We start from the raw sequence: 23303 nt of genomic DNA, 5'->3' as shown, positions 1-23303 counted from the left end.
ACTTCCCAACGAACTGGTGCGATGTCATTTGAACTTTCAAAGGACATTGCACAAAGGTTTGGTTTCCTAACTAAAAAAATATCGTACAAATGAATTAATTTTTTTAATAAGGCTTTGTTCAACTTAATTCTGTTGAGACAGCACTCTAATGATCACTGCTCAACTTAGACTGCTATTGGGCTGATGCAAATAAATAATAATAAGTTTTTAAGCAATCACTGAGTCATTAATAACTTGATGCATTGCAGGATGTGCCGCATCTGTTGGCTACGATCAAGAGTGCCAACAATCCAACAAGAAGATATCCCTGTATTTACTATAATTTACCCTGCTTAAAATTTTGCTTAGCATTGAACAATAATTTTGTAGTGTTAGTAGTAGGCTACGTTAGATTTGTGATTCATCTTCACTGCTGTTAGTGATGAATAATTTCAATAGAAATCACCGACAAAACACAAAACAATTGTCGCAACGCTTCTACAACAATCGTAATTTTGTGATTAGAATTCTTTGGCACAACTCACAACTACAAACTTTCTGTGATGGGCGATTCTAAAGGGCAGGCTACTTTGTATGTGTAAAATAATTGATTTTATGAGCTTTTCAAAGAAAATGTAAAAGTTCATTTGTAGGCTATTTCCACAACGAAGAGTTTACAAATTAATCTTTTTCACAGAAATTTATCTTTGGATCCCCATAAACATTTTTAAACTATCAACTACAGTATTTGAAGTATGAGATCAACCAATCAATCAATTAATTATAATTATGTATAATTAATTATGGAATCAAATAGCTCGCTTCTTAGCGACTTAAAACAAAACTGTTTTAAGAGTTTATTTGCATGTAGATTGCTATTTTACCTTACATCGCTGTGCAAGGCAGACTTGGACAACTAGATAATTCTAGTTGTTTAATTCGATAAATTAGAGCGAAATGTCGGCAATTCTAATCTAATTCAATAAAAACTTTTTGCTCTAATTGTAGTTCTTATCCAATATCCACTTTTGCTAAAAATTTTAGTTTGTCCAACAGTCAGTGGCGCGGGAACTATTTTTCTCTAGGGGGGGCTGAAGCTGTCGTAGTGTTATCAGCTTCTGGGGGGCTTCGCCCCCCAGACCCCCCCTTGTGTGCGAGTAGATTTATAAAACTGGTAGTGGCCATCCTGGCGCCTCCTGTATAAGATAAACGACGCCAAAACACACACATTAAAATCGAACAAATTAAAAAGTTATATGAAATCGACATTTTGTGGAAATGAGCTCTCCCACGCTTCCGAAGATTGATTTTCGCTCAGATGTCGTTTTGTCTATGAACTGTGTCATGAGTTCTTTGACATCGACAGTTTCCAAAATGTTTTGGTGGACATGCATTAACGCAAGATGAGTAGCCTACCGTGAGTCTTTTTTTGTGTCATTGAGCTTCTCAACCCCGTTTTCAGGCGTATTAGAGCAGAAAGAGAACGTTGTGATGATGCAGCTGAAACCGAGAGGTAAAGGCAGAGCACGAATTTTCGCGTTTCTTTGAAAAGATCTAGTGTTTGAGGGTTTAGTTGCGATAATAGCTCAGCAACCTTTCGAACGGAGTTTGCGGTTTTTTTACTTACAACATCGCTGAGCAAAGTAAGTTTCGTTTTTAGGCGATGGCATCGGGTAAGCTGATCTCAGTATCAGATCTTTCCTTACCGTTTACACAGCTCAAAAGGGCCTTTTCTCTGTTGGCTGCTGTAAGCAGATCCGCCTGGTCGAATCTTCGATCAAGCTCAGCTTGAACCAAATCAAGGGCTTCGATGTATTGCCGTTTCCAAGCTCCTTTTCCCGCAGACGACAAACTATCCGATTCCTCTGTGTTTCGAAATCTTGCTGGAGTTTTGCTCACTCGGGGATCTTTTGGCGTCTTTAGGTTATTAGCAGACGCAAAGACGTTCGCTGCTTCCATAAGCTTGGAAACGAATTCATCTTTTCTGAGATTTCTGATCCGTTCGCGGAGAATGGTGATTGATTCCAAAGCTGAAGAAGCAGAGATCTTCTTGTTTTGGAGCTGTCTTGCGACGGCTTCTGCAGGCTGAAAAACTTCACAGCTGCAGGTAATCGCAAAATAAAGCCGCATAGTGCGTGCTTGTTTTACCAAGCCGAATATGTTTGCATGTGCGTCTTCTCTCATTGCACAATCTTCTGTCATGTCGGTCAGATATGACAAAGCAATATCATATATTATATTGTAGCCTAATGTTCAAAAGTAGCCTACAGCATGAAATGTAAATATTGCAGAACGATGTCCAATAAACGATGGACCGCCGTGTTAGTAGGGAGGGTGGCTAGTACCGCTACTGCGAGGTAGCCTATATAGCTCCCTATGATTGACGACTCTTTATTGCAAATGATGAGCGCGACCACACGTAACAAGAACTCGATTCATCGTAGCAATATTATTGTTCAAAAAATTTTCTGAAAATATGTTATGTAGGCCTACCTTAAATTGTCAGAATTTTCTAGGGGGGGCTGAAGCAATTATTGAAAATTCCAGGGGGGGCTGAGTTTGTTCTAGGGGGGGCTGCAGCCCCTTGAGCACCCCTACTTCCCGCGCCCTTGCCAACAGTGTTTTTTTGGCAAATGGAAGGATACTGCGCTCTTATCAACGTTATACAAAGAAAATGCAATAAAACGATCAAGATCAAAGTGTCATTTCATCCCTTGAGCAGCAAAGTCGTGAAAAATTCAATTAATTCATCAATTTACTGACGTTACAATGTATATTATGACGTAAGTGGTTTTGGCGCTGTGATGATGGAATGACAGTTTGATCCCGAGTTGCCACATTGGCGTTTTTATCCAACTAAAAGAAGATATGTGACAACTGCGTCCACCTAATTCTAATCTAGTTTAAATTCTACTCTAATTTGGGAAAACTGGGTAGCTCTAATTCTAATCTTAGTCTAATTTGTAAAAGCTTAAATTACTTTAATTATAATTCTAATCTAATTTCGAAAGACTTCAAAAATTCTAGTTGTCCAAGTCTGGTGCGAAGATTCTAGAACTAATTTCAAAACTTTTAAACAATATTTCCAGTTGTGACGCGTTTTAAAACCGCTACAAGGAAGAAACATTTTTCCATTGAGAACAATCAACCTCGAAGATCACCGACTTGGTGGCTTGCTCAAAAACATGAAGATCGTTCACTTAAAAATATAAAATCAAACCAACTCACCCTGCTCACTCCTTCCGCCGCCATTTTGATGGGTCACCTCGTGGCTGCCGCTGGATATTTCGCGCTGGCACGGAGGCGGCAACGACTTTTAAGCGCGAAGCATTACGTCATGGTCACGTTCTCGTACTTTGAGCTTGACGTTTAAATAACATTGTTTGCATGTTGCATTGCCACAAGTTGAAAGTGCTGGTCCGTAACATACAAATGGAAGCGTTTTCAAACAACAATGTAGATTGCTGTTGGAAGAAATAACCCGAGCTGGGACTTTCCGAAGGGATTTCGCAATTTAAGGCAATTCTCATTACGCTTCGACCCTTTGCAGCAGTGTTTCCCACTCAAAATAAAGAAATCTAATCTGCGATTGCTTCACTTCATTGTTTCACAAAAGAATATTTGGTACAACTGACAACTAATCAAATCTTTTCAATCTTTTTGCTTCTGCACCACAAAGTAAGATCTTTTTTGCCTCAAACATGTTTTAAATATGTCAATTGGAAACACTGAATGTTGCTTTTCCAGTTGTACAAGGTCTTGTGCAAATATTGCCCTTCACAGCGATAACTTAAAACAACAGAGTTCTTTGTATCTCGGACGATGAACTGATCACTCATTAAGACAGTTTGTGTTTAATGCGTTCATTCAATATTGGAGGACAACAAAAAATCAATAATTTTGTGACTTCTCATGTCCAAGTAGCAAACCATGACAAACAAATTTTAACGTGCGAAACGCATCAATGTTTGATGACGGAGATGCAAACGGTTAGAAGAAAACTTATATTATTGTTGCGAACGTGTCATATTTCAAACTGATTATTCTGCTTTGGGATAATGCACGTTATAACATCCGCGTTTTGTCGCTTCTACCTTTTTCTAGACCTCTGCTATGTTTGTCATACATTGCTTTTTTTCGTTGTGATGGTCAGAAATAAAAACAAACTGAACTTAAATACACAAAGGGTTCATGGATCAGTTTTGCTTAGGGGTGGCTAATTACTTGATGGATTAATGGGCCATGTTGTGTTTGGGGGAAGGCTTTGTATTCTGTTAAAGTTAACTCTCCCTTGAGTAAATTGGTGCATTATTTCTCAACAATAAGAATTATACTATCACGCAACAATCAAGAGATCGAGGCGCCTGTCATTGATTCTTTGATGAATATTCTCAGTAAAAGCTTATTGGGCGACGCCATTGAACCACTTAGCTCTCTTGCTCCAACTTGAGATTTTGTAAAATATAGAAACAAAGCACGCGATGTCAGTCGTTCAATCTCATCACTCGATGACGGCTGGTGACGTCACCTGTGTGGTCAACCTTCGTAATGAAGTGCATCAAGCCTGCAGAGACTTTCATCTTTCTGCAGCAGGCACGGTCACCAGAATAAAGCTTCTGATTGTTGAAGAATTGTTTTTTCATTTCATTTATTCTGTTTGCTTGCTAGCCTATATGGCGCTATTGAAGCAAATAAATTGACTAGGTAGGACTTGTCATTCAAGTAATTTCGCCCAGTCCACTTTATCCGCCCCGTTAGCTCAGTGGTTACGCGCCAAGCTCAAGATCACGTGGCACTGGTTCGACTCTCGGGGTGTGCGCTTGAGCAACGTATTTCAGGACTGCTCTCCATTCAGCGGCACCTAGTGAATGAAATAATTCCCGGGCAGCAATACTTCAACAATCGGAAAATTTCACTCTGCAAATCTCGATGACCGGCCCTGCGTCAAGAGCCTCTACAAGCATGCGAAACTACCAGGAATAACCTATCAAGGCTTTGTCAGTCCGAGGATAAAGATTCAAAACCAACCAACCAACCAATTCTATTCCATTCGCTAGAGTAAGATTTGTTTTATTTGCCCTTCCAGCAGGAGAAAAAAAAATCGAGCAATTACACAACAGAGTACACAGTGTTGTACGCCGTCAACTTTTTGATAACGCTGAGGCTAGCGCCGTCATTTTTTTTTAATTGACGGAAGTGATAGCGCCGTCAACTATTTTGCCGATTTTAAGCGTCAAGCGCTATGCGTCATTTTTTGTTTTCATGGAAAATCTCGTTTTGCAATGAGAGTTTCACAATGTATTTTGGCCAGCGCGACTCTTCCGAGTTACCCGCTTTCGCGTTGGTTGGAATGGCTACTTGGAATACAAGCGGAAGAAGTTCGCAAAATGGTGATCACTCATATCGTGAGCAGTAGCCTATCGAGAACGAGGGATCAGACAGAGAAAGCGAAAAATCAATGAATGTCATCGCGGAGATTAAAGATACTTTATTTCAAGAGCTCTATGCCCCTGAAAAGAGCGATTTTGTTGCAATGGACCTCGTTGAAAGATTTATAGCCTATATGCTAAACCATCACAGCACGCTTGGAACAGTGATACATTTCCGAGTGAACGTTTTCAAGGTTTGTTTTTGAAATACAACACACCAATACCATCCAGCGCTGCTGTGCAACACATGTTTTCACATGGAAAGGACATTATGCGTCCCAAACGCAGCAGATTGTCAGACAAACGTTTTGAAATGCTTGTGTTTCTACAAGGAAATAACTAATAGGCTAAGCAACCAATTACAATACAGTCTCAAATCATAATACCTGCTCTTTATTGATAGCTATTGTTAGCCTAAACTTGGTTGAAATACTTCTGTTTTGTGAGACCCTGGCTAAAATACCGCTAGAAATTAGCGCAGACGCCGTCAATGTATTTAAGAGCTGACGCAGTACTTTACGCCGTAAAGTTTTTAGGCAATTCGCGCTGACGCTGACGCCTTCAATTTATTTCATTGATGCGTACAACACTGAGAGTACATATATAATGCAGAAAGGACTGGCAGCACTGGATGACCTTTCGGTTCACTAGTGACATTGATGAACGGAAATATGACTTTGAATTGTGCTGTTGGATTTGCAAGTTTAATTTGATTACACGTGATATGTTTTTATCAAAGATTTTATATAGACACACAGAGGTCGTTCAGTACTTTTCTGGATCTATATTTATGTTTTTCATGAGTAACTTAATTTTTCTTCTAACGTATTTTGATTGCTTTTGTTGTTGATACTTTATTGGTTTGTGTGCTGACCTATCACACTGATCACGGAACTTTTCATCCCTCCTCATCACATTCCGTCCTGCTTTCTCCCTCCCACTTGGTTCTCAGCTTCTGCGACGGGATGTTGCAACACTGAACCGATTAAGAAAGCGAGTTAGCAGTTTTAAAGCTTTACTCGATACCTCAATTGGTTAGCGCGCGACTTCTGGAATGAAGAAGCTTCAAGATCAAGCGGCGCTGGTTCTACTCTCGAAGTGTGCGCTTGAGCAAAGCACGTTAAGGACTGCTCTCCATTCAGCGGCATCTAATGGATGGAATACTTCCCCGCCAACAAACTTCAACAATCGGAAACTTCACTCTGCCAATCTCGGTGACCGGCCTGCGTCAGTGATTCAAAGCCTCTACAAGTATGCAAAACTGCTAGGATTAAGCTCTGCAAGAAGCTTTCCCAGTCCGAGGATAAAGATTCAATCAATCAATCAACTACGGTACTCGACATATTAGAGCGTGAAGGCTTCCCCAGCAAGTCAGTGCGGTGCGATGGAACATACCCTCAATTACGTCATCTCTGAGTGTCCCATTTATTTTCCTTCTAACGGAGTGACAAGCATGCACTCGCCCAAAAAACGACCAAGAAAATTTCTCCAAGTATGTTATTTTATTGCTTTTATGCGAATAGCGACGATCACGGCCACGATAATCTATTCAAACTGCCACTTGATATCGCTGCGCAGTCTATGGAACTACAAAGAAACATTTTTTCATGGCGAGATCATGAGGCCAGCTTCAACGCGCTGTGGACCATCAAATTAATGAAGGTCGGCTGCATAGTCGAGTGGTGATAGCACTGGGACGGCACTCGAAAGGGCGCTGGTTCGACACCGCTCAAGAGCATGCAGCTTTGTCTTTGGCTTGAAAATGGACATGAAGATTGGCTTCCTTGCCTTCCGTCCACTTGATCCAAACCTTCAACCTCAGGGTGTAATCCTGGATACGAAACACAATGAATGAAGAAAATTGGCAAAGTCTTGTCGGCATCTTCACGAATTGATTGAGAATCCGGCGCAGTCAATAAAACGAATGAAAAGATAAAGGTGAGTCCCATACTTGATTCAAGCATCAGGGGATGAGAAGATAAGGTTCTCATTGTACTAAGCCTTCGGCACTAACGAGAGTAGGGTGGCCAGTTTCTTTCTCTCGGCCGCCTTTCCTTCAGCAACTACGCCCACCCAATTTATTACACCCTGGGTAGAGGTGAGCGGTGTTTGTCAACAACCAGCATAAGCCGGGAGTCGATCCAGGATTGCATGATTGGAAAGCCAACACCTTATCCGTTGCGCCATCCCACCGCAATGAAAAGATAAATGAACACAAAGTAAAAATATAAAGTTCTTTTCTTGAGCATAATGGCTTGATGATTGTATTTGCTTTTGTATTGGTCTACACTAGGGTACATTATTACCCCTTATTTTGGAAATTCAACTTGTGCCATTCAGAAATCTTGACCACTCCAGGTCAGATTTAACCAAACATATACGAGGTTCACCGGACCCCCCTTACCACCACCTTCTCACTCTTCTAACAAGATAACCAATTAACCACATAGTGTTTGGTACTAAATTTATTGCATCTACTAGATTTAGTTCAAATATACAAAGAAAATAATGTTTCAAAATCTTCTACATACTTAATATACTTAATACATAAAAGCTGTAAGAAAAGCTCTAAAAAGCACGGATAAATAACTAAATTGAAACTTTGCCATACCAAAATATTAAGCGAAGATAACTGAAAACTGCATAAATAACTAATTGCGTGAACTTTTTCGTAAGTTGGGCAATTGAGCATGTCACATTTGCTTCTTTTTATCACCTGAAGAGTATTCTTCAAGTTTTTCTGTGTATAGCTTGATGATGATGATGATGACCTGTAGCCAACTTTATTTCTCGCTGAAAACAATCATTAACAACACTGATGATCTTATTTTTTCTTGTTGCAGAAAAATCTTGTATATGTGTTTTGTGGATTATGAGAGGTGTTTTTACTGAGTTCAAGACAAGTGATGGAGTCGGCAATGAAGAGGTAAGTCATTCCAAAGGTGCTGGTATTAGCTGGTGGTGGTGTCAATGTGTGAAGGTGCACGAACGAATGTGAAAGTAAGGAGAGGCTGAGAGTAAGATCGAACGAGGATAAGTACAGTACTATGACCTCTCATATTTGCTCTCGTTTTTGATGTTGCGAATGGAGGAGTAAGGGATGGCATACTGAGTGAAATTGTATATGTATATGATCTTGTCTTGAAGTATAGTATGGAAAAACTGGAAACAACTGTAAGAAATAGAAGGAAGAAACACTTTGCTCCTCAAAGGGAGGCCAGATTTGGCCCCCCCCTCATATTTCCGTTGATTACTTGAAGCACAGTAACGCCATGCACTTGGTTTTTCTTGACTTTTCCTAAAATTGCCAAGCGGATCTGATGATACTAAATTTGATGCTAAAAGTTGTGTAGTTTTCTTGTAAATTCAAGATTTTGGTGAATTTTTGCTATTTCTAGCTAACTTCCAGCAAAGCGTGAAATGGATTACATTGCGATAACAAGCCATAAGCTCATAATTGCTTCGTGAATCCATATGCGCGAGCAGAGAGGAACGTCCTCTTGTTTTCCTTTGTTTGGTTTGACCTCAATAACACAAAGCGCGTTATTTCTAATGCTACAAAAAGAAGCCAGTGATCACAAAGTTGTTAATTAGAAACAATAATAGCAAACGTTTTTTGCGTTATCAGCTTTACGAAGAAAAGCAATCTATGATCAATATAGGCAACAAACTATTCAAAACAGTTGTTTCAACCAGCAAATATCCATTGACGAATAAAAAGCGTTACAATAAGAAATCTTCCCTTAGGTAGTGAGTAGTGACATGAAAAACCTGGTTTCGAAATAAACGTTCTATGGAAATACTCTCATTGACAAAACTTTTCATTGAGGAAATGTATCACTTCAAATGCTTTTGGAAGAAGCTGAAAAATTGGCGTTTTTGCAAACAGTAATTGTGAGATACAGTATGCTCAAAATTATGAGATCACGTAGCAGCTTACTCGATGACTACAGGTCCCTTCGCTGCTTTATGTCGCCTACGCTTACTTGTTATGTGTTGCATTTTTGTTCGACGGTGCACTGTGTATTGTTCCAAAGAGAGCAAAATAAAGATGATAATGCCTCGTCTTCACTACAAAATATTTTGTTTTGTAGACTAGGCATAATGCTCGGCGTCACATCAGACAAACAACAAATCGGCTTTCTTGATCATTGATTCAACATCTGAATACGTTGCGCCAATGTATAAGAGGCCGGCTATTGTGAAAACCCGCCATTTATAAACGATCTGATTATTCCTAAAGTGGGATCAACTAATGGATCAAAGAATGAAAACACAATGCTGAGAAAACTAAATCTAAGTGACGAACAATACCGATGTCTTCATTTATTTTGCAAAAATGCTGCCTAAACTTATCAACAAAAATACCGAAAAAAAACGGCAGGGATCGCGAAAGCAGAATTTGCTCGACTTTGGCATGAATTTAGTCAGACACCTAATAAATCCACACATACAATAACGGCCACTCAACGGCTATAATATTCATAATCAACCTGGTTCTGGGCGGTTTGTGTAACAGTTCAGGGGAAGACACTACTTGAAATGGTGCACCACACAAAAGATTTTCAATGTTGATTGTGGATTTCTAAAAACCGGTGTGGATTGTGCTGCACAGTGACTTCAAGTTTAGGACAGAAAAGGCACAAAAATATCACGATAAAAACAAAGACCTTGTGGGAAATTTGTGGGAATCATAACACGATGCAAATACCATATACGCGTAGTTTGCATGCTGCTCTAAGCTGGCCGGTAACCACAAAAGTAGACAACAAAGGCAGTTTATAACTAGATAACAGCGTAATAAACATTATAAATACGTAACCCGACAGTTTTCTTTTACAAGCGTTTTACGTCTAACAGTAAAGTCTCCGCAAAAATTTTATGAAGCGTTTACAAACCATGGTTATTGGTTATGTGAAATTATTCATCATTATTATTTTTACTTTTCGGATGTTGTAAAACGTCATCAGAAAAAATCACAAAAAAAACATTTCATTACTTCAATGTAGTAGGCCTAAGAATTTTTTATAGAATTGTAGCCACGTTTTATCAACCAAGAAGCCATTTTTTGGCCATATGAAGTTATACAAAATAATTTGCAATACTGCAAATGTTTGAAAAAAATCTAGGAAGTCTTCTCACAATCTAGCACAAAATGATTGTGTTCATTGTATCTCTGCAATATTTTTTATGACAAATTTTGAAGCTTCGTTATAATCATTTTTATCTTTCAAGTCATAAGTCCATTTTTTTATAATCGCTGCTTTGCTCTTGTATCGCTTCGTCGCGTTTACGCGTATTTTTTGTGTTCCAAACAATAACGACCAAGTCAGCAATTCAGTCCATTTACATTGATTCAACATTTGTAAACGTTAAATTAATGTAGATCTGCTGACTGTGGGTTTATTTCACATTTCCTTTGTTTACGCATGTTCCTCACTGCGCTGTTGAATTGTTTCGACGGTAGCGGACTAAAATGCATTTTCAAATTGATTGACACAATCTTCAATAAAAAGTGAACTTCGAACTTAGCTTTGTAGATGTCAATTCTGTATTTTTAGTGGATGTAATTCATGAGTTATGTTTATAAACACCCGTAAGCTAAATGACTTCTGATGTAGCCTGCATGATATTTGTGATGCGACTTGACACAAATCCACAATTCCAAAAGCGCCTAATTTGAACTTAGAAATTTCAGATAATTTCAACAGCTTGTTCAATTGTCTTCTCTCTACTAAAAATATTCATACTACAAACTCAATTGTAGACCTAAAATACACAAACGAACATGTAAACAGCTATTCAAGTAGGCTAAGGTGTTACTTATGAGAAGTTTGGTTCCATAAAACAAGAAGCTGGCCATGGGTTTCGCAAAGCATTAGTTCAGGACAAAAATATAAAACAACGCAGTTTTGCTTTTTCAAATTCATGTAACAATGTTACTCTGTAACTATTTTATAATTAATGAGTAGCCTACAATAAGATTTGCTCGCATGTCGTAAATCTTTATCGACGCAATGAGTCGGCACACCGCACACACACTTCGTGCGGTTGATCGAGCTCTTTGTCCTTTAGAATTTTGCATGAAATCGGATTAGCACGGTTAATTAAAGGCGGCAAGTTAAATCAAAATTGTCGTTTTTGGGTACCTTTGCAAAAGTTGAAATATCAAGTTTAACATATAAAATTTTAGAATAATGACTTTTCAAACTTATAGACAAATGATTTTTTTTCACACCAGTGCAACTTTTGTTGAAATAGCACCAGCGGATCACACGTAACAGCTGATTGAATTTGATCCAAAAACGGCCCCCCCTTGAGCAGTTAACTTCCAAAAAAACGTTGAAAATCAAAGGGTTAAGAAGAGCATGAAATAAATCTTGAAAAACCACCCAAAAGTGATAGATAGGGGAGCAGAAGAAACAATTGTTAACAACAAGTGGATCCATGTGCAACACGTGGTAAAGTAGTGATACGGAATGTAAAAAGTGGGCGCATAGAAAATGTAGCAAGAGCAACAAGATGGGCAATTCGCATTTTTTTTGTAGGAAGTATAATAAAGAACAGGATTTAGTTGAGAGTTACGACTACTGTAAAGTTTCTGCCATTTTATCGGAAAGGCTTGAAATTTGTAGATGGAGGGAAAAAGGAAACGAGGACATCCATAAAGAACATGAAAAACAGATAAAAGATGAGGCAAAGAAGTTCGGAAAGGTGGAATGCGGTGAAAAAGGATTGAGAACAATCGCGGCAAGGGAAGAATCAGCCCCACCAAGGAATGAAAACATCTCGTAAAAACAAAAAAGGAACAAAGAAACAGAAGTCAACAATACAAAGATAAAACAAGAAAAACTAAAATCATCATCGATGTTTCAGTTTTTTTTTTTTTTTTATTATTTTGGTATGGCAAACTTTTATTTTGGTTATTTGTCCTTGCTTTCGATAGCTTTTCTTGTTATGACGATCGTTACTTTTTATGACGTTCGTTACTCAACAAACCGCATGAAATCAACATCATTGCCAAGTTTTCAGACATTTCGACGCTTTTGGTTAACAGTGACTTTGTAAAATGAAGCAATAGTGACTTTATGACGTTTTTATGACATCTTAACTTTGTAATAAGTAATAACTAAAAGCCAGAAGACAATCGATAAGGCTATTGCTGATGACGTCAGTTGAGTCGCAGTGCATTGTGGGAGGTATTCTCCCATGAAATAAATTCTCTAATGAAAATAAACGAGGTTGTAATTATTTTTAATAAAATAGAATTAGTTGGAGACGCTTCTGATTTGGGAAGCCCCAAAGGGGGATTTCTTCCTATCGCTTAATTACAGGAGACTTCTTTAATTAATATGACACGTCTACCTCGGTAAAAATCATATAGATTTTCATTAAATTAGTGACTTTTCTTTTCCAATGGAATGGTTTTTTTATTAAAAAATCTTTTCTTCTCGATTCCCATCGGACTTTGCGGCTCTTTCATAACGAGCTCATGGCACTGCAACTGTAATCCTTGTTTCATCTCAAACTGCATGAATAACATCGAAACAATGTAATCGTGATGTAATCTTTGTAAGCTATTGGCGGGTTGATATTTTCAGCTTCAGATTTAGAATCCCGTCACACTTTGTATCAAACACTCTAGGGTTCGATTCTCAGGCTAGTTCTACAAACTGCACAACAAATCTACTTTTGGGTCTTTAATTCTTTCTTTATATTTCTAACTTGTTGGAGGTCCACTAATCTTTCACATATCGTATGAGTTGGTTTGAATCTTTATCCTCGGACTGACAAAGCATTGATAGGTCATTCCTGGTAGTTTCGAATACTTGTAGAGGCTCTTGACGTAGGGCCGGTTACCGAGATTGACAGAGTGGAGTTTCCGATTGTTGAAATGTTATTGCTGGGGAATTATTCCATTCACTAGGTGCCGCTGAATGGAGAGCAGTTCTGAAATGCGTTGCTCAAGCGCACACCCCGAGAGTCGAACCAGCGAAGCGTGATCTTGAGCCGGACGCGTAACCGCTGAACTAACGTATAGTTTGAATGACATCTTCTTCAAAACAATTATTGTTTTGTTTTGGCTTGTCAGTAATGCTTGACCTGAACTTGGCATTTTCACCATAACAATAATAACTTCCCATGTTGTCGCAATAAGGACAAATAAAAGCTTGAATATTATTATTACAAAATGGTGAAAATAATTATATTAATAATGATTACATTAGTTTAGTTATTTTTAAGTTCAAATGATTTCAATACCTTTAGAACCCAACAACTGCGCGTGCTAACCCATCACCAAACCTACAATGCACTGATGAGGAAACAAAACATTTCTTGTTAATCAATCAGCTTCCCCGCGATGCGGTCACTGAAGCGATCTCTGAGCGAATCAGCTGAAGATGAAACATATGACGTCACCATGTTTGTGGTTTGTCGATTATCCTGTCGCTAGGAGGCGTGTAAAACCGGGCCTGCGACCCAGCGGATGGAGTGCCCACCTATGAGTGAGTAGGAGTTGTTCTGTCCCATCTCACAAGAAAGAAGAAGAATGGGTAGTTGTGGGTACAACAATTGACTCCTTGTCAGGTGGTTAATTGGGATGATTAATTCTTGTGGCAGGTGCAGTTCATCTTGGAAAGTCCCATGAAAGCCGCCATCTTGTTGCCATGTCAACCCATGGGCGTTACCAGGGTAACGATTCCATGAGCTCTGTTGGAAGCTTGGAAAGCGAATGCCTCTTTTTGTCACAATGACATATTGCAAAGGGGTTTTCCTGCTTACCCCAGAAGGCTATAAAGTTAATTCTTGAAAATTCTAATTAACAATCACCCAGCATCTTAGAGGTTTTAAACTGGATGTAAATTAGATCGAGCATGAGAAAATTAATGAAAATTCAACGAAACGAAATTAAACTGTTTGCTTCAGAGATTATCTTCAATTCGAGTTAAAATATTCATATCTGCAACTGCCCGATCTCACTGTTGGAGCTCTCTGGGGAGTGACGTCATTGCAAATAAATTGTGAGTTAACAAGCCCAAACTAAGACGCCTTCAAGCGCAGTAATTGTATCTTAAAATTCATTTCACAAAGGTTAATTACATCACAATAAAACAAACAGAAAGGCTATTATGCGATGATAAGCCGTGAAACTGAACAATCAAGATGGAACGTTGAAGAAAAAGGCGAAGAAAAAAATTTTTTTTTCCTAAAAAGAATTTGAAATTGAAACAGAGATAGACGAGTCTGGTCACGGGCGTGAAGGCTTTTGTTGAAAGTTTTCGAGTCTTTAGTTTCAATAGAATAAGAAAGAATATCTAATTTATTGGAATGGGGACATGTCATTCTATTTGAATAAGAAACTTCTTTTGATAACACTGAGGTTGTTTCATTAGCAATGGTGAAAGTTTAAACAGTGCTTTGCGATATTTGCACCAGATATGGCTCAATGTTAGTATTTGCCAATAGCTGCTCTATTTTTCACTTCTTTGGACCACAAAAAAGTTGGGTTAGTTTTCCATAAAATAAAACAAAGCAGCAAATCTTGACGCAAAAAAACACAAATTTGAAAAATAAATAATCCCCAGAACAAAATTCTAATTACGATCTTACCCAGATGAAGGTTAAAATGTTGATATTTCTTAAATCGACTGCCAGTCAGCTGACAATAGTTTCTGACTGTTGCTCGATTGTGATGACAAATGTTGCTTTTGTTTTTAGTACTTTGCTTGTGCTAAAGTTTGCTTTCAATTGTGCTTTCAAAAAAACTTGGTGAGTCCCATTCTACTGTAGATCCAAGCATGGGGGGATGAGAGGATAAGGTTCTCACCAACAAGAGTAAAGTGGCCAGTTCCTTTCTCTCGGCCGCCTTTCCCTCAGCAACTAGGCCCACCCAATTTATTACATCCTGGGCAAAGGTGAGCGGTTTTTCAACAACCAGCTTAAGCCGAGAGTCGAGCCAGGATTGCATAATTGGAAAGTGAGGGCCTGATCCCTTGCGCCATTCCACCGCTTTTAAAAAGTTATGTTATTGTGCGAAATGCTAATAACATTAAAACCAAAAAAGTGGTAAAGTTTATCTTGAAATTATTTTAAACTACTTTGAAGAAGTAAACTTAAAAAGCTGACTACGTCAACAAACATGACGTCATTGCAATTAAATCTGATTTGCACCAAGGATTGCTTTTATTCAATAGCACTGAAGATGAAGATAGTTTAGTTTTGGAAACGTTTGCTGAACATGAGTTTAGTGGGTTCTTTATCATCAGATTCCAACCATTTTGTTTCTAAACAAAATCTTCATTTTGAGATTTCGAAATTAATTTCATAATTTTGAACATTTTGTTTGTTTTCGGTCTTTAAATTGTCATGGTAACGGTTACTATGGCAAACTATCATTAAAAACTCTCTTGATAAAGTTTTTATGCTGCAAACGAAAAATGGCGATAACCTGAAATCATTAATTGATATGAACCGATTCTCACATGGCAACGTATAAAATACGGCAATGCATTCTAGCACATTCAACAACTCCCCACAGTGACTTCTAAGCACCCCTGAACGCCCCTGTTTAACTTAAGTAAATTTATTAGATGTGGCGTGTAACTTTAATGTCTCCATTACTATTTTTAAATTTATGTTTTTTTTCCCTCTAAACCCAGACACCACCAAACCGCTGACGTAGGTTCTGGTCGTAATTTGTGCTCTATCCTCGAAACAATTTTCCTCAAAAATCGAAAAACTTCATTGAAACAGTTTTTAAATAACTTTCAGTGGAACAATATTAATTTCAATCCAGTAGAGTGATGAGTGATTTGCGGTCTAGCTTTGCTTTGTTGAACATGTGTCAGCCCGTTAGCTTACTGTCCCTACCACGCGGCATATCACGATCGGGGACATCACTGCTGCCTCTGCCGCAATCCAGTTCTTCAATCTCAGCTGAAAGGATGCTCTCCACCGAGCTTCCAATTAATGGATGGAGCAAGAATCACAGCCGCTCGGGAGAAGACCCAATCAACTCTTCTACAACTGTGAGTTCTTATTTGATCAACCAATTGACAGGAGACTTTTTATTACAAATGTCAGAAATCTTTTGTATCAGAGAAATTGTTCAATATTAATCACTGTAGACACGAAACAACAACTCGTTAACACAAAACTCGTTAAATTTATTCCTTATTGAGTAGTTTTTAGTTTTACTAATTCAAAAAATTTTTAATCCCAAAAATTCCACGCGCTGTATGAAAACTTTTCTAACTGAAATAATCTTCCACTTCCTCTTTTAATTTAAAAAAATTAACATTTTTTATCTTTTGTATAAGTTGAAGATAAATAACAAATATAAACTGATCAAAATTGGAGAGTCCTCATCATTCTTACACTTTAGGAAGAAGCGTCACCATCACGTCATACCGGCACATCAACGTCATCAGCTACGTCATTTAAATCAGCAACCAATCAGGCGTGGTTTCTCAATCATCCAATTGGTTCTTTGTCGCTATTCGATCAAGCGTGGTCACGTGACAAAACTTTCAGCAACTTGGAGCCAGGTGGATTTTGTTGCATTTTCTTTGTTTGTTTCTTAGACTTCGGTACGAAGCGTAATTGTCACGTGGACAATGTGCAACCAATCAGAGACAAGTTTCTTTTGTTCAATGGAGCTTTATATCTGTTCACTTTCAGGCTCAATGTTGGTTTCTGCGATTCTTTCGCAAAATCGAAAACGACGAGCTCTAGGTTTCATTAAAGCAATTTAAAATCCAGATTTGAAATGCAGACGACCTCTGGTGTCCAGATTTATTTTTTGTTAAAATTCGAATTGTTGCTATAGCTGACGTCACCTACGTCATTGACGTCACCAACATAACTAACGTCACCAAAAAAAAAATTGCGTTTAGTTTGACTTCTTTTGTGACGTGAATAATGGCGGCGGTAAAAATATGTTTAAGAATCGTTTAAAGTTATTAGGCGATTATTATTTACAAGGAACAATAATATTGATATCATCAGCAACGTTGACCATTGCTGCGAAGCTCACCTGGAGTACAGCTGCTCCTAACACCGACTGAGGCTGTGCTAACAACTCGGATCATAATAGCTGTGGAAATAAACTACTTTGAAGCCGCATATGACTTCCTTGATAATTTGTGTTTGCATTTTCAATGTCTAGTCTACTGCTTATGTCAAAAAATACTACAGGAGATGCTAACCTCCTTTCTTGAAAGTGACAACACTGCCTCTCTTCGAAAAAATGGCAGCACTGTTTCAAATAATGTTTTCTCTCGCTTTGATAGGTATTTTTTGAAAAAAATATGAAAATTAAATTCCAGCATTCCAGACAAAGGAGTTATAGTTTTAACTATGGAAGCTATCGTTGCCCAGAGTAAAATTCTGCATCTCGCGAAAGTTTTTATGCGCCGGTTTTGATGCGAATGAAAGCTTCCCATTTTACGCTTAGAAAGATCTGGTGATAGGATTCAAATTCCATGATGGGAAGCATCTTGAACGCAAGCAACTTCCACAGCATTCCAATCCTTTCCAAGTGTTTCGTTAGAATGACCTTTCACTTTCTTTAGATTAAGTTTCGTTGCATTTTTGTTAATTTTGCATTAAAAAGAATTAATTTCGAATGAAAAACAAACAAATATTCTACGTCACGGCTTCACGCGACATCAAGCATTTGACGTCATAAATCTGATTATTATTTCAACCTTATAATTGGTCAGCTGGCGCCTTACGTCACGGTGACAGAAGGTAACGTAATCAAATTGAAATGAATCGTTTGCTGCGTCGCCATGGCAACGACTGAGCGAGGATCGATGATGACAATCAAAGCGCTGATTGCAGCGACTAATCCCCGAAGATGGCGAAAGCTTAATTGGCTTACTTGGATATTGCAAACAATATTTCTGTCAGTTTCCGTCGTTGCCAATCGGAAAGAAATTATTTGACGAATCTTCCAGCTGCTTTTGTTGAAAATATAAATAGAAATTTATCAAACAATTTATGTGGAATAAATCTATCCTCTAAATCTTAATTAGAAACTTTGATGTACCCATTTAAACCGACTTCTACCCTGTTTCTACTTCTAAAGAAACGATTTACCAAACTTTTCAAATTAGGTAAATATTTAGCAGGAAATTAATTTTCAACATTTTTACAAACATTTTGCAATATTAGTTTTGTGGATGACAAAATATTTCATTGTTTGACCGATATTAACCTTCCGGCCATCCTGTCGGCGATTGAGTGTGAAGGACATGGGAGGCGGAATTTTACATATTAAATAAACACGAAAGATGATTGTTTTAAAAAAAAAATTGGCCACCATCTTGATGTTGGGAGTTTTTTGGGATTGGAGGCTTATTTGGAAAGAATCGGGTTATCTGAGATCAAGAAAGGGGGGTTCTAGGGGCACTTCTCTCAATTTGTTTATGGTGTGTTCAGATGGTTTTGTTGAGGATCTTTCCCACAACACCGGAAGTAACATGAAAAGGCGTCGGACGCGAACGAACTTCAACCACTGGCAGATCGAGCAACTGGAAAACACCTTCAAGGCCACCCATTACCCGGATGTTGACATGAGGGAGAAGCTTTCCCAAGACCTGGACCTTCTTGAGTCACGTGTTCAGGTGGGTCACGTTATTTATTGACTGAAAAGCAACTATCAAAATAAAAAAATAAAAACATTCTTGACTTTTAATAGTTTTATATCAACATATCTTGTTGTTTCCATTTATCACTTTGAAGAAAATTTTTTCAAACAGCCAAGAATGTTGAATATTCGAAAGTAAGCATACCGACTTCAAGTATACCTATGTGGCAAGGCTACTTAATAGACTACATGATACACTGAACTTCCAGTGATTTGACAAAAACAAATTACATTCGCTTTGTACTCACAGCAACAAATCCTAACATAGACAATCTTTTGTTAGTCTGGACAGATATTTGTTTCTGATCCTATAATTTAGTCCTAACATGGTGATTTGCCGTGAATAATGACTGAGGTAGGATTTCTTTGCGCGGCTGAGAAATTGGTTTATTGTGGAATACAAGAAAATTACAGCGTCTGTCCTTAATATTCATGTAAAAACATCTGCAATTTCAAAAACTGGGATAAGTTCTCTAAAATAAATAAAATAAATTAAGGCAGAAACTTTCTGAGATTATATTATGCCCCCTTCAATTAAAGACTTAGGAATAATTTGAACCTTGAAAAATTCAAAGGAAATTATTCGTGATCAACGAGGCGTGACGATTTTTAGAGTTGAAAAGTCGTCACAAATCCTTTAACAATCGGTGGAATTGGAAGAGGCAGCTTCTTATAATGCCCAAGGCAGAGTTGATACCCTCATAATTGAAAGCTTCATGGACCCCAGGCCTGTTGTGACATCTCACAGTTATTCGTTATTTTTACAACGAATCAACGTTTCTTAAGGTTGTTATGACATAAAAAAGTAAACATTCAGATAAAAATGAGAATTTTTAAAGATATTTCTTGAAATCATAAAACGTAATTGACAGTTTTATAACAAAATGCTGAAATATAAACCACTGCTCCATTGCAAGAAGGATGAGCCGCCACCTGGCCATTCAGATGTAATTCTAAGCTATTGAATCATAAGACCAACTAAATAAAATTAGAACCACTGAATTTGTGGTTTTACGTCATAATGATGATATGTGACGTTGTCATGAAAAGTTATTAGACTGAATTGATAACTTGAAAGAAAACTTGATTTTAACAAAACTAAGGCATCAAGGTTTAATCCAGTAGATGTTTCAAGATCACTCTCATATGCAAAGACCAAAATTGTTGCCACATTTCAACAAAACTTGAATTTACTTCCAGGTTTGGTTCCAAAACAGAAGAGCAAAATGGAGGAAGAATAACAATACGAGGAAAGGACCTGGCCGCCCCCCGCACGACGCCCACTTGACCGTGTGCTCAGGTGGGTCGCTAATCCGTTGAAGCGACGTTGCTTGAATACAATGACGTCGCTTCATAGCGTCATCAACATAAAACAAAATGTTCCGCGTCTATTCATATTGTTCTTAGACCACATCAACTTTTGTTGATACTTGTTTTGTTGATGTGGATGAAATATTTTTAAATTTTGTCTTAAGATTCTAATTGTGTTTTGACTTTGCAGGTGTTCCTTTGGATCCCCAGGAAGTGGAAGAAAGAAGAAAAAAGAGGGAGAAGCGAAAAAGAACCAAAACGTTTAATTCAAAATGTCTGCACCCCTGGATCTCTTCAGAAACAACAAGCGATTCTTCTTTTCCAGCGGAGCAAACGTTCTCACGCTCTTTGAATGAAGAGCTCCACAAAGCGCTGGATCTGAGTTCGAAATCAAATGAAAGCAATGAGATTGATACGAAGTGGGGCGATCCGTGTATCGCAGGAAAGTATTTCAATGTTAATTCCTTGAAAAAAGAAAAAAATCCAGAAATTTTAGGTCTTCCGCCATCTTGTAGCAGATTTAGCAATCCCCAAGAATCATCTCAAACTTGCGGACGTCTCAGACCCAGTGCGGCCGCAACGTCCGAAGGAATTTTCTGCAATGATTACAATACAACTTCTTTCTCAGATACTCCGTGCTGCCCTAGAGGAGAAAGAACTTTCTTTCCCGACGTATCAGAGAAAAGGCCGCCCCCTTACAGCATAGAGAGAATCATGCAAAAACAAACCTTCGAACCTCGGTTTCAAGTTGGCCCATTTTCCAACCTGTGGCCGATAAATCTACTAGTGGCCGCTGGTAGCCATCATGCTTTGCCGATGACGCAACTCTTTCGTCATCAAGCAACGTCAATGACGTCGGCGATGAACGACGATCTATTTCTTCCGAGAAGTGTGCCCATGATGTCTGAAGCGAAGCAGCAAGATCTTTTTGAAAAATACTCCAAGTTCTATCAACAATATCAAACCAATCTCCAACTTCTCCACGAAACCAACTCACCCGAGATGCAACATCGCTCTTCCCTGTAGACACTAATAAGGAAAGATCTGTTTTTGTCGCTGACTTGTCTAATAAAAATACCAATTGCAGCAAGCGATAGGTCAGCACCGAAATGACATGATCCGATAAGATTCATCACATAATCGTCAGCATTGGTGGATGAATCAGTGTCATTGATGAAAATTAAACTTTTCAGTTTCAATCCTGCACCAAGACATGTCACCTAGCGGATATTACTGACAATGATGCAGTGAGACCTTTGCAAGGGTATAGCAACAAGTGCTAGAAAAGATTATCATTATGTTGTCATCGTTATTGGAGCTTCTGATCTTACAGTATCTTTTGACTAGCAAAGGGATATTAGTTTTGGCCGTTTCTTTGTTCAATCGTGCACCTTTGACATGTCTAGCGCAAATACTTTATGATGTTATGTTTTAGCCGCAAATTTTAGAACAATACAATTTGTTGATATTTCCACTACGCTACTTTTGGGAAGCAAAACTTGTCTCAAAATCGTTTTTAAATTTATTTTTTTACTGAAAGTAGATCTATAAGAGTTAATTCTAATAGCTACATGAGATATGTCTGTGCCACTAGGTAACGCTAATGAGAAAACCTGTTTGGTTTCGCAGTCCAGCGGGAACAATCAGGAATATTTATGATGTCACATTAAACATTGAAATACTTCTTTACATCGCGCAAGAACCATGACAATGTTCATCCGATATTGACTTTCAAGAACGACTTAAGCATTCCTTGTGCCAACAACATAGGCTAGTTGGTCGATGAGGTAGGCTACGCAGCTGACACACAAGCTGCTGTCTTGACGTCACTTAAATCTCGTATGAAGCTTTGTATTGAGTTGGTCAACCCAGAAAACCACGTGCTTTGAAGCTTTCTTCTTACAAAGCTTAGTCGGTTGCAAGAACAGGTCAGCTGCTTTGTAGTTTATTGGAGTTAAACGCAAGCATCCAATCATACCCGTCGCTAATCGAAGTGGAAACCATATCAGTGCTAAATATGAGAGAAGCTGACGAGCCAAACGGACGAAGCTGGAGTAGGTGAAGCCAAATACCTCAAATTGTGCACAGACATCGGGTGAAGCACGATGTTGACTTAGAAATGCGATGATCTGTTTGGCGTCATCCCAAGTACCATGCCTCACTTAAGCATCAACTAAAACTTCTTCAGTATTAGTCAGTTTAAGTTAGGGTTGCCGGATTTTTCATATTGCAACAATTAGGCTAAAATACATGCATTAGTAATGTCGGCTGCATAGCCGAGTGGTGAGAGCCCTGGAATGGCAATCGAAAGGGCGCCGGTTCGACACCGCTCATGAGCATACAGCTGTGTCTTTGGCAGGACACTTAAAGGCATGCCTGAAGGTGGACACGAAGATTGGCTTCCTTGCCTTCCCGTCCACTTAAACTAAATCTTCAACCACCGGGTGTAAGCCTGGATACGACAAACAGTAATGTTTTCATAAAAAAATATTGCAAAATATTTTGCTTGGTTCTAAATCTAAAATAATTGATAACTATTGCATGTCACAAAACATATTTCATTATATTATTTCATAACATGTTATCTACGTGATTTGTCTGAGTTTATTCAAAATAGCTTTTAAAAATCTAATAGATATTGCAAAGTCATGTGATTTGTGTTTTAAGAGAAAAATTAAACCAAACTTTATGTAGGCCTGCTGCCAATGACCTAGTCGGCAGCAGTGGCCGAGTGGTTAGCGCGTTGGGCTCGCAGTCAAGAGCCTGCATGTTCGACTCCAGCCACCCGCACTTGCTGTTGTTTCTCTGGGCAAGAAACTTTACGATAATTGCCTCTACCCAGTTATCGATTTCGAGTAATGGGTAGTACCAAATTTAAGTCATAAGTAAAGTAGACAACCGGAAACAGACATTGCAGTCGGCTGCAGCGT

The 23303-nt window shown here is 38.4% G+C and overlaps 1 protein-coding gene across 1 annotated transcript; it reads left to right on the top strand.

Moving 5' to 3' along the window:
- Positions 1-16196: 16196 nt before the first annotated feature.
- Positions 16197-21805, top strand: LOC145771337 (uncharacterized). The gene is made up of 5 exons (XM_082583087.1): positions 16197-16438; positions 16795-16957; positions 18855-19039; positions 20263-20362; positions 20564-21805. Exons 1-5 carry the CDS (start codon positions 16214-16216, stop codon positions 21397-21399), a joined length of 1509 nt encoding a protein of 502 aa, XP_082439213.1. The 5' UTR covers positions 16197-16213; the 3' UTR covers positions 21400-21805.
- Positions 21806-23303: the final 1498 nt, after the last annotated feature.

This window comes from Aplidium turbinatum, chromosome 5, assembly GCF_918807975.1.
Source record: "Aplidium turbinatum chromosome 5, kaAplTurb1.1, whole genome shotgun sequence".
In the NCBI taxonomy this organism is placed as follows: domain Eukaryota; kingdom Metazoa; phylum Chordata; class Ascidiacea; order Aplousobranchia; family Polyclinidae; genus Aplidium; species Aplidium turbinatum.
The sequence above is the reverse complement of the archived record's forward strand: the minus strand, read 5'-3'. Positions and strand labels throughout refer to the sequence as shown.

Coding starts and splice junctions, on each gene's coding strand:
- LOC145771337 (XM_082583087.1), top strand. CDS start 16,214: ATGAGTGATTTGCGGTCTAGCTTTGCTTTGTTGAACATGTGTCAGCCC. Junction 16,958..18,854: donor TTTCAGCAACTTGGAGCCAG/GTGGATTTTGTT, acceptor TGGTGTGTTCAG/ATGGTTTTGTTGAGGATCTT. Junction 19,040..20,262: donor TTCTTGAGTCACGTGTTCAG/GTGGGTCACGTT, acceptor ATTTACTTCCAG/GTTTGGTTCCAAAACAGAAG.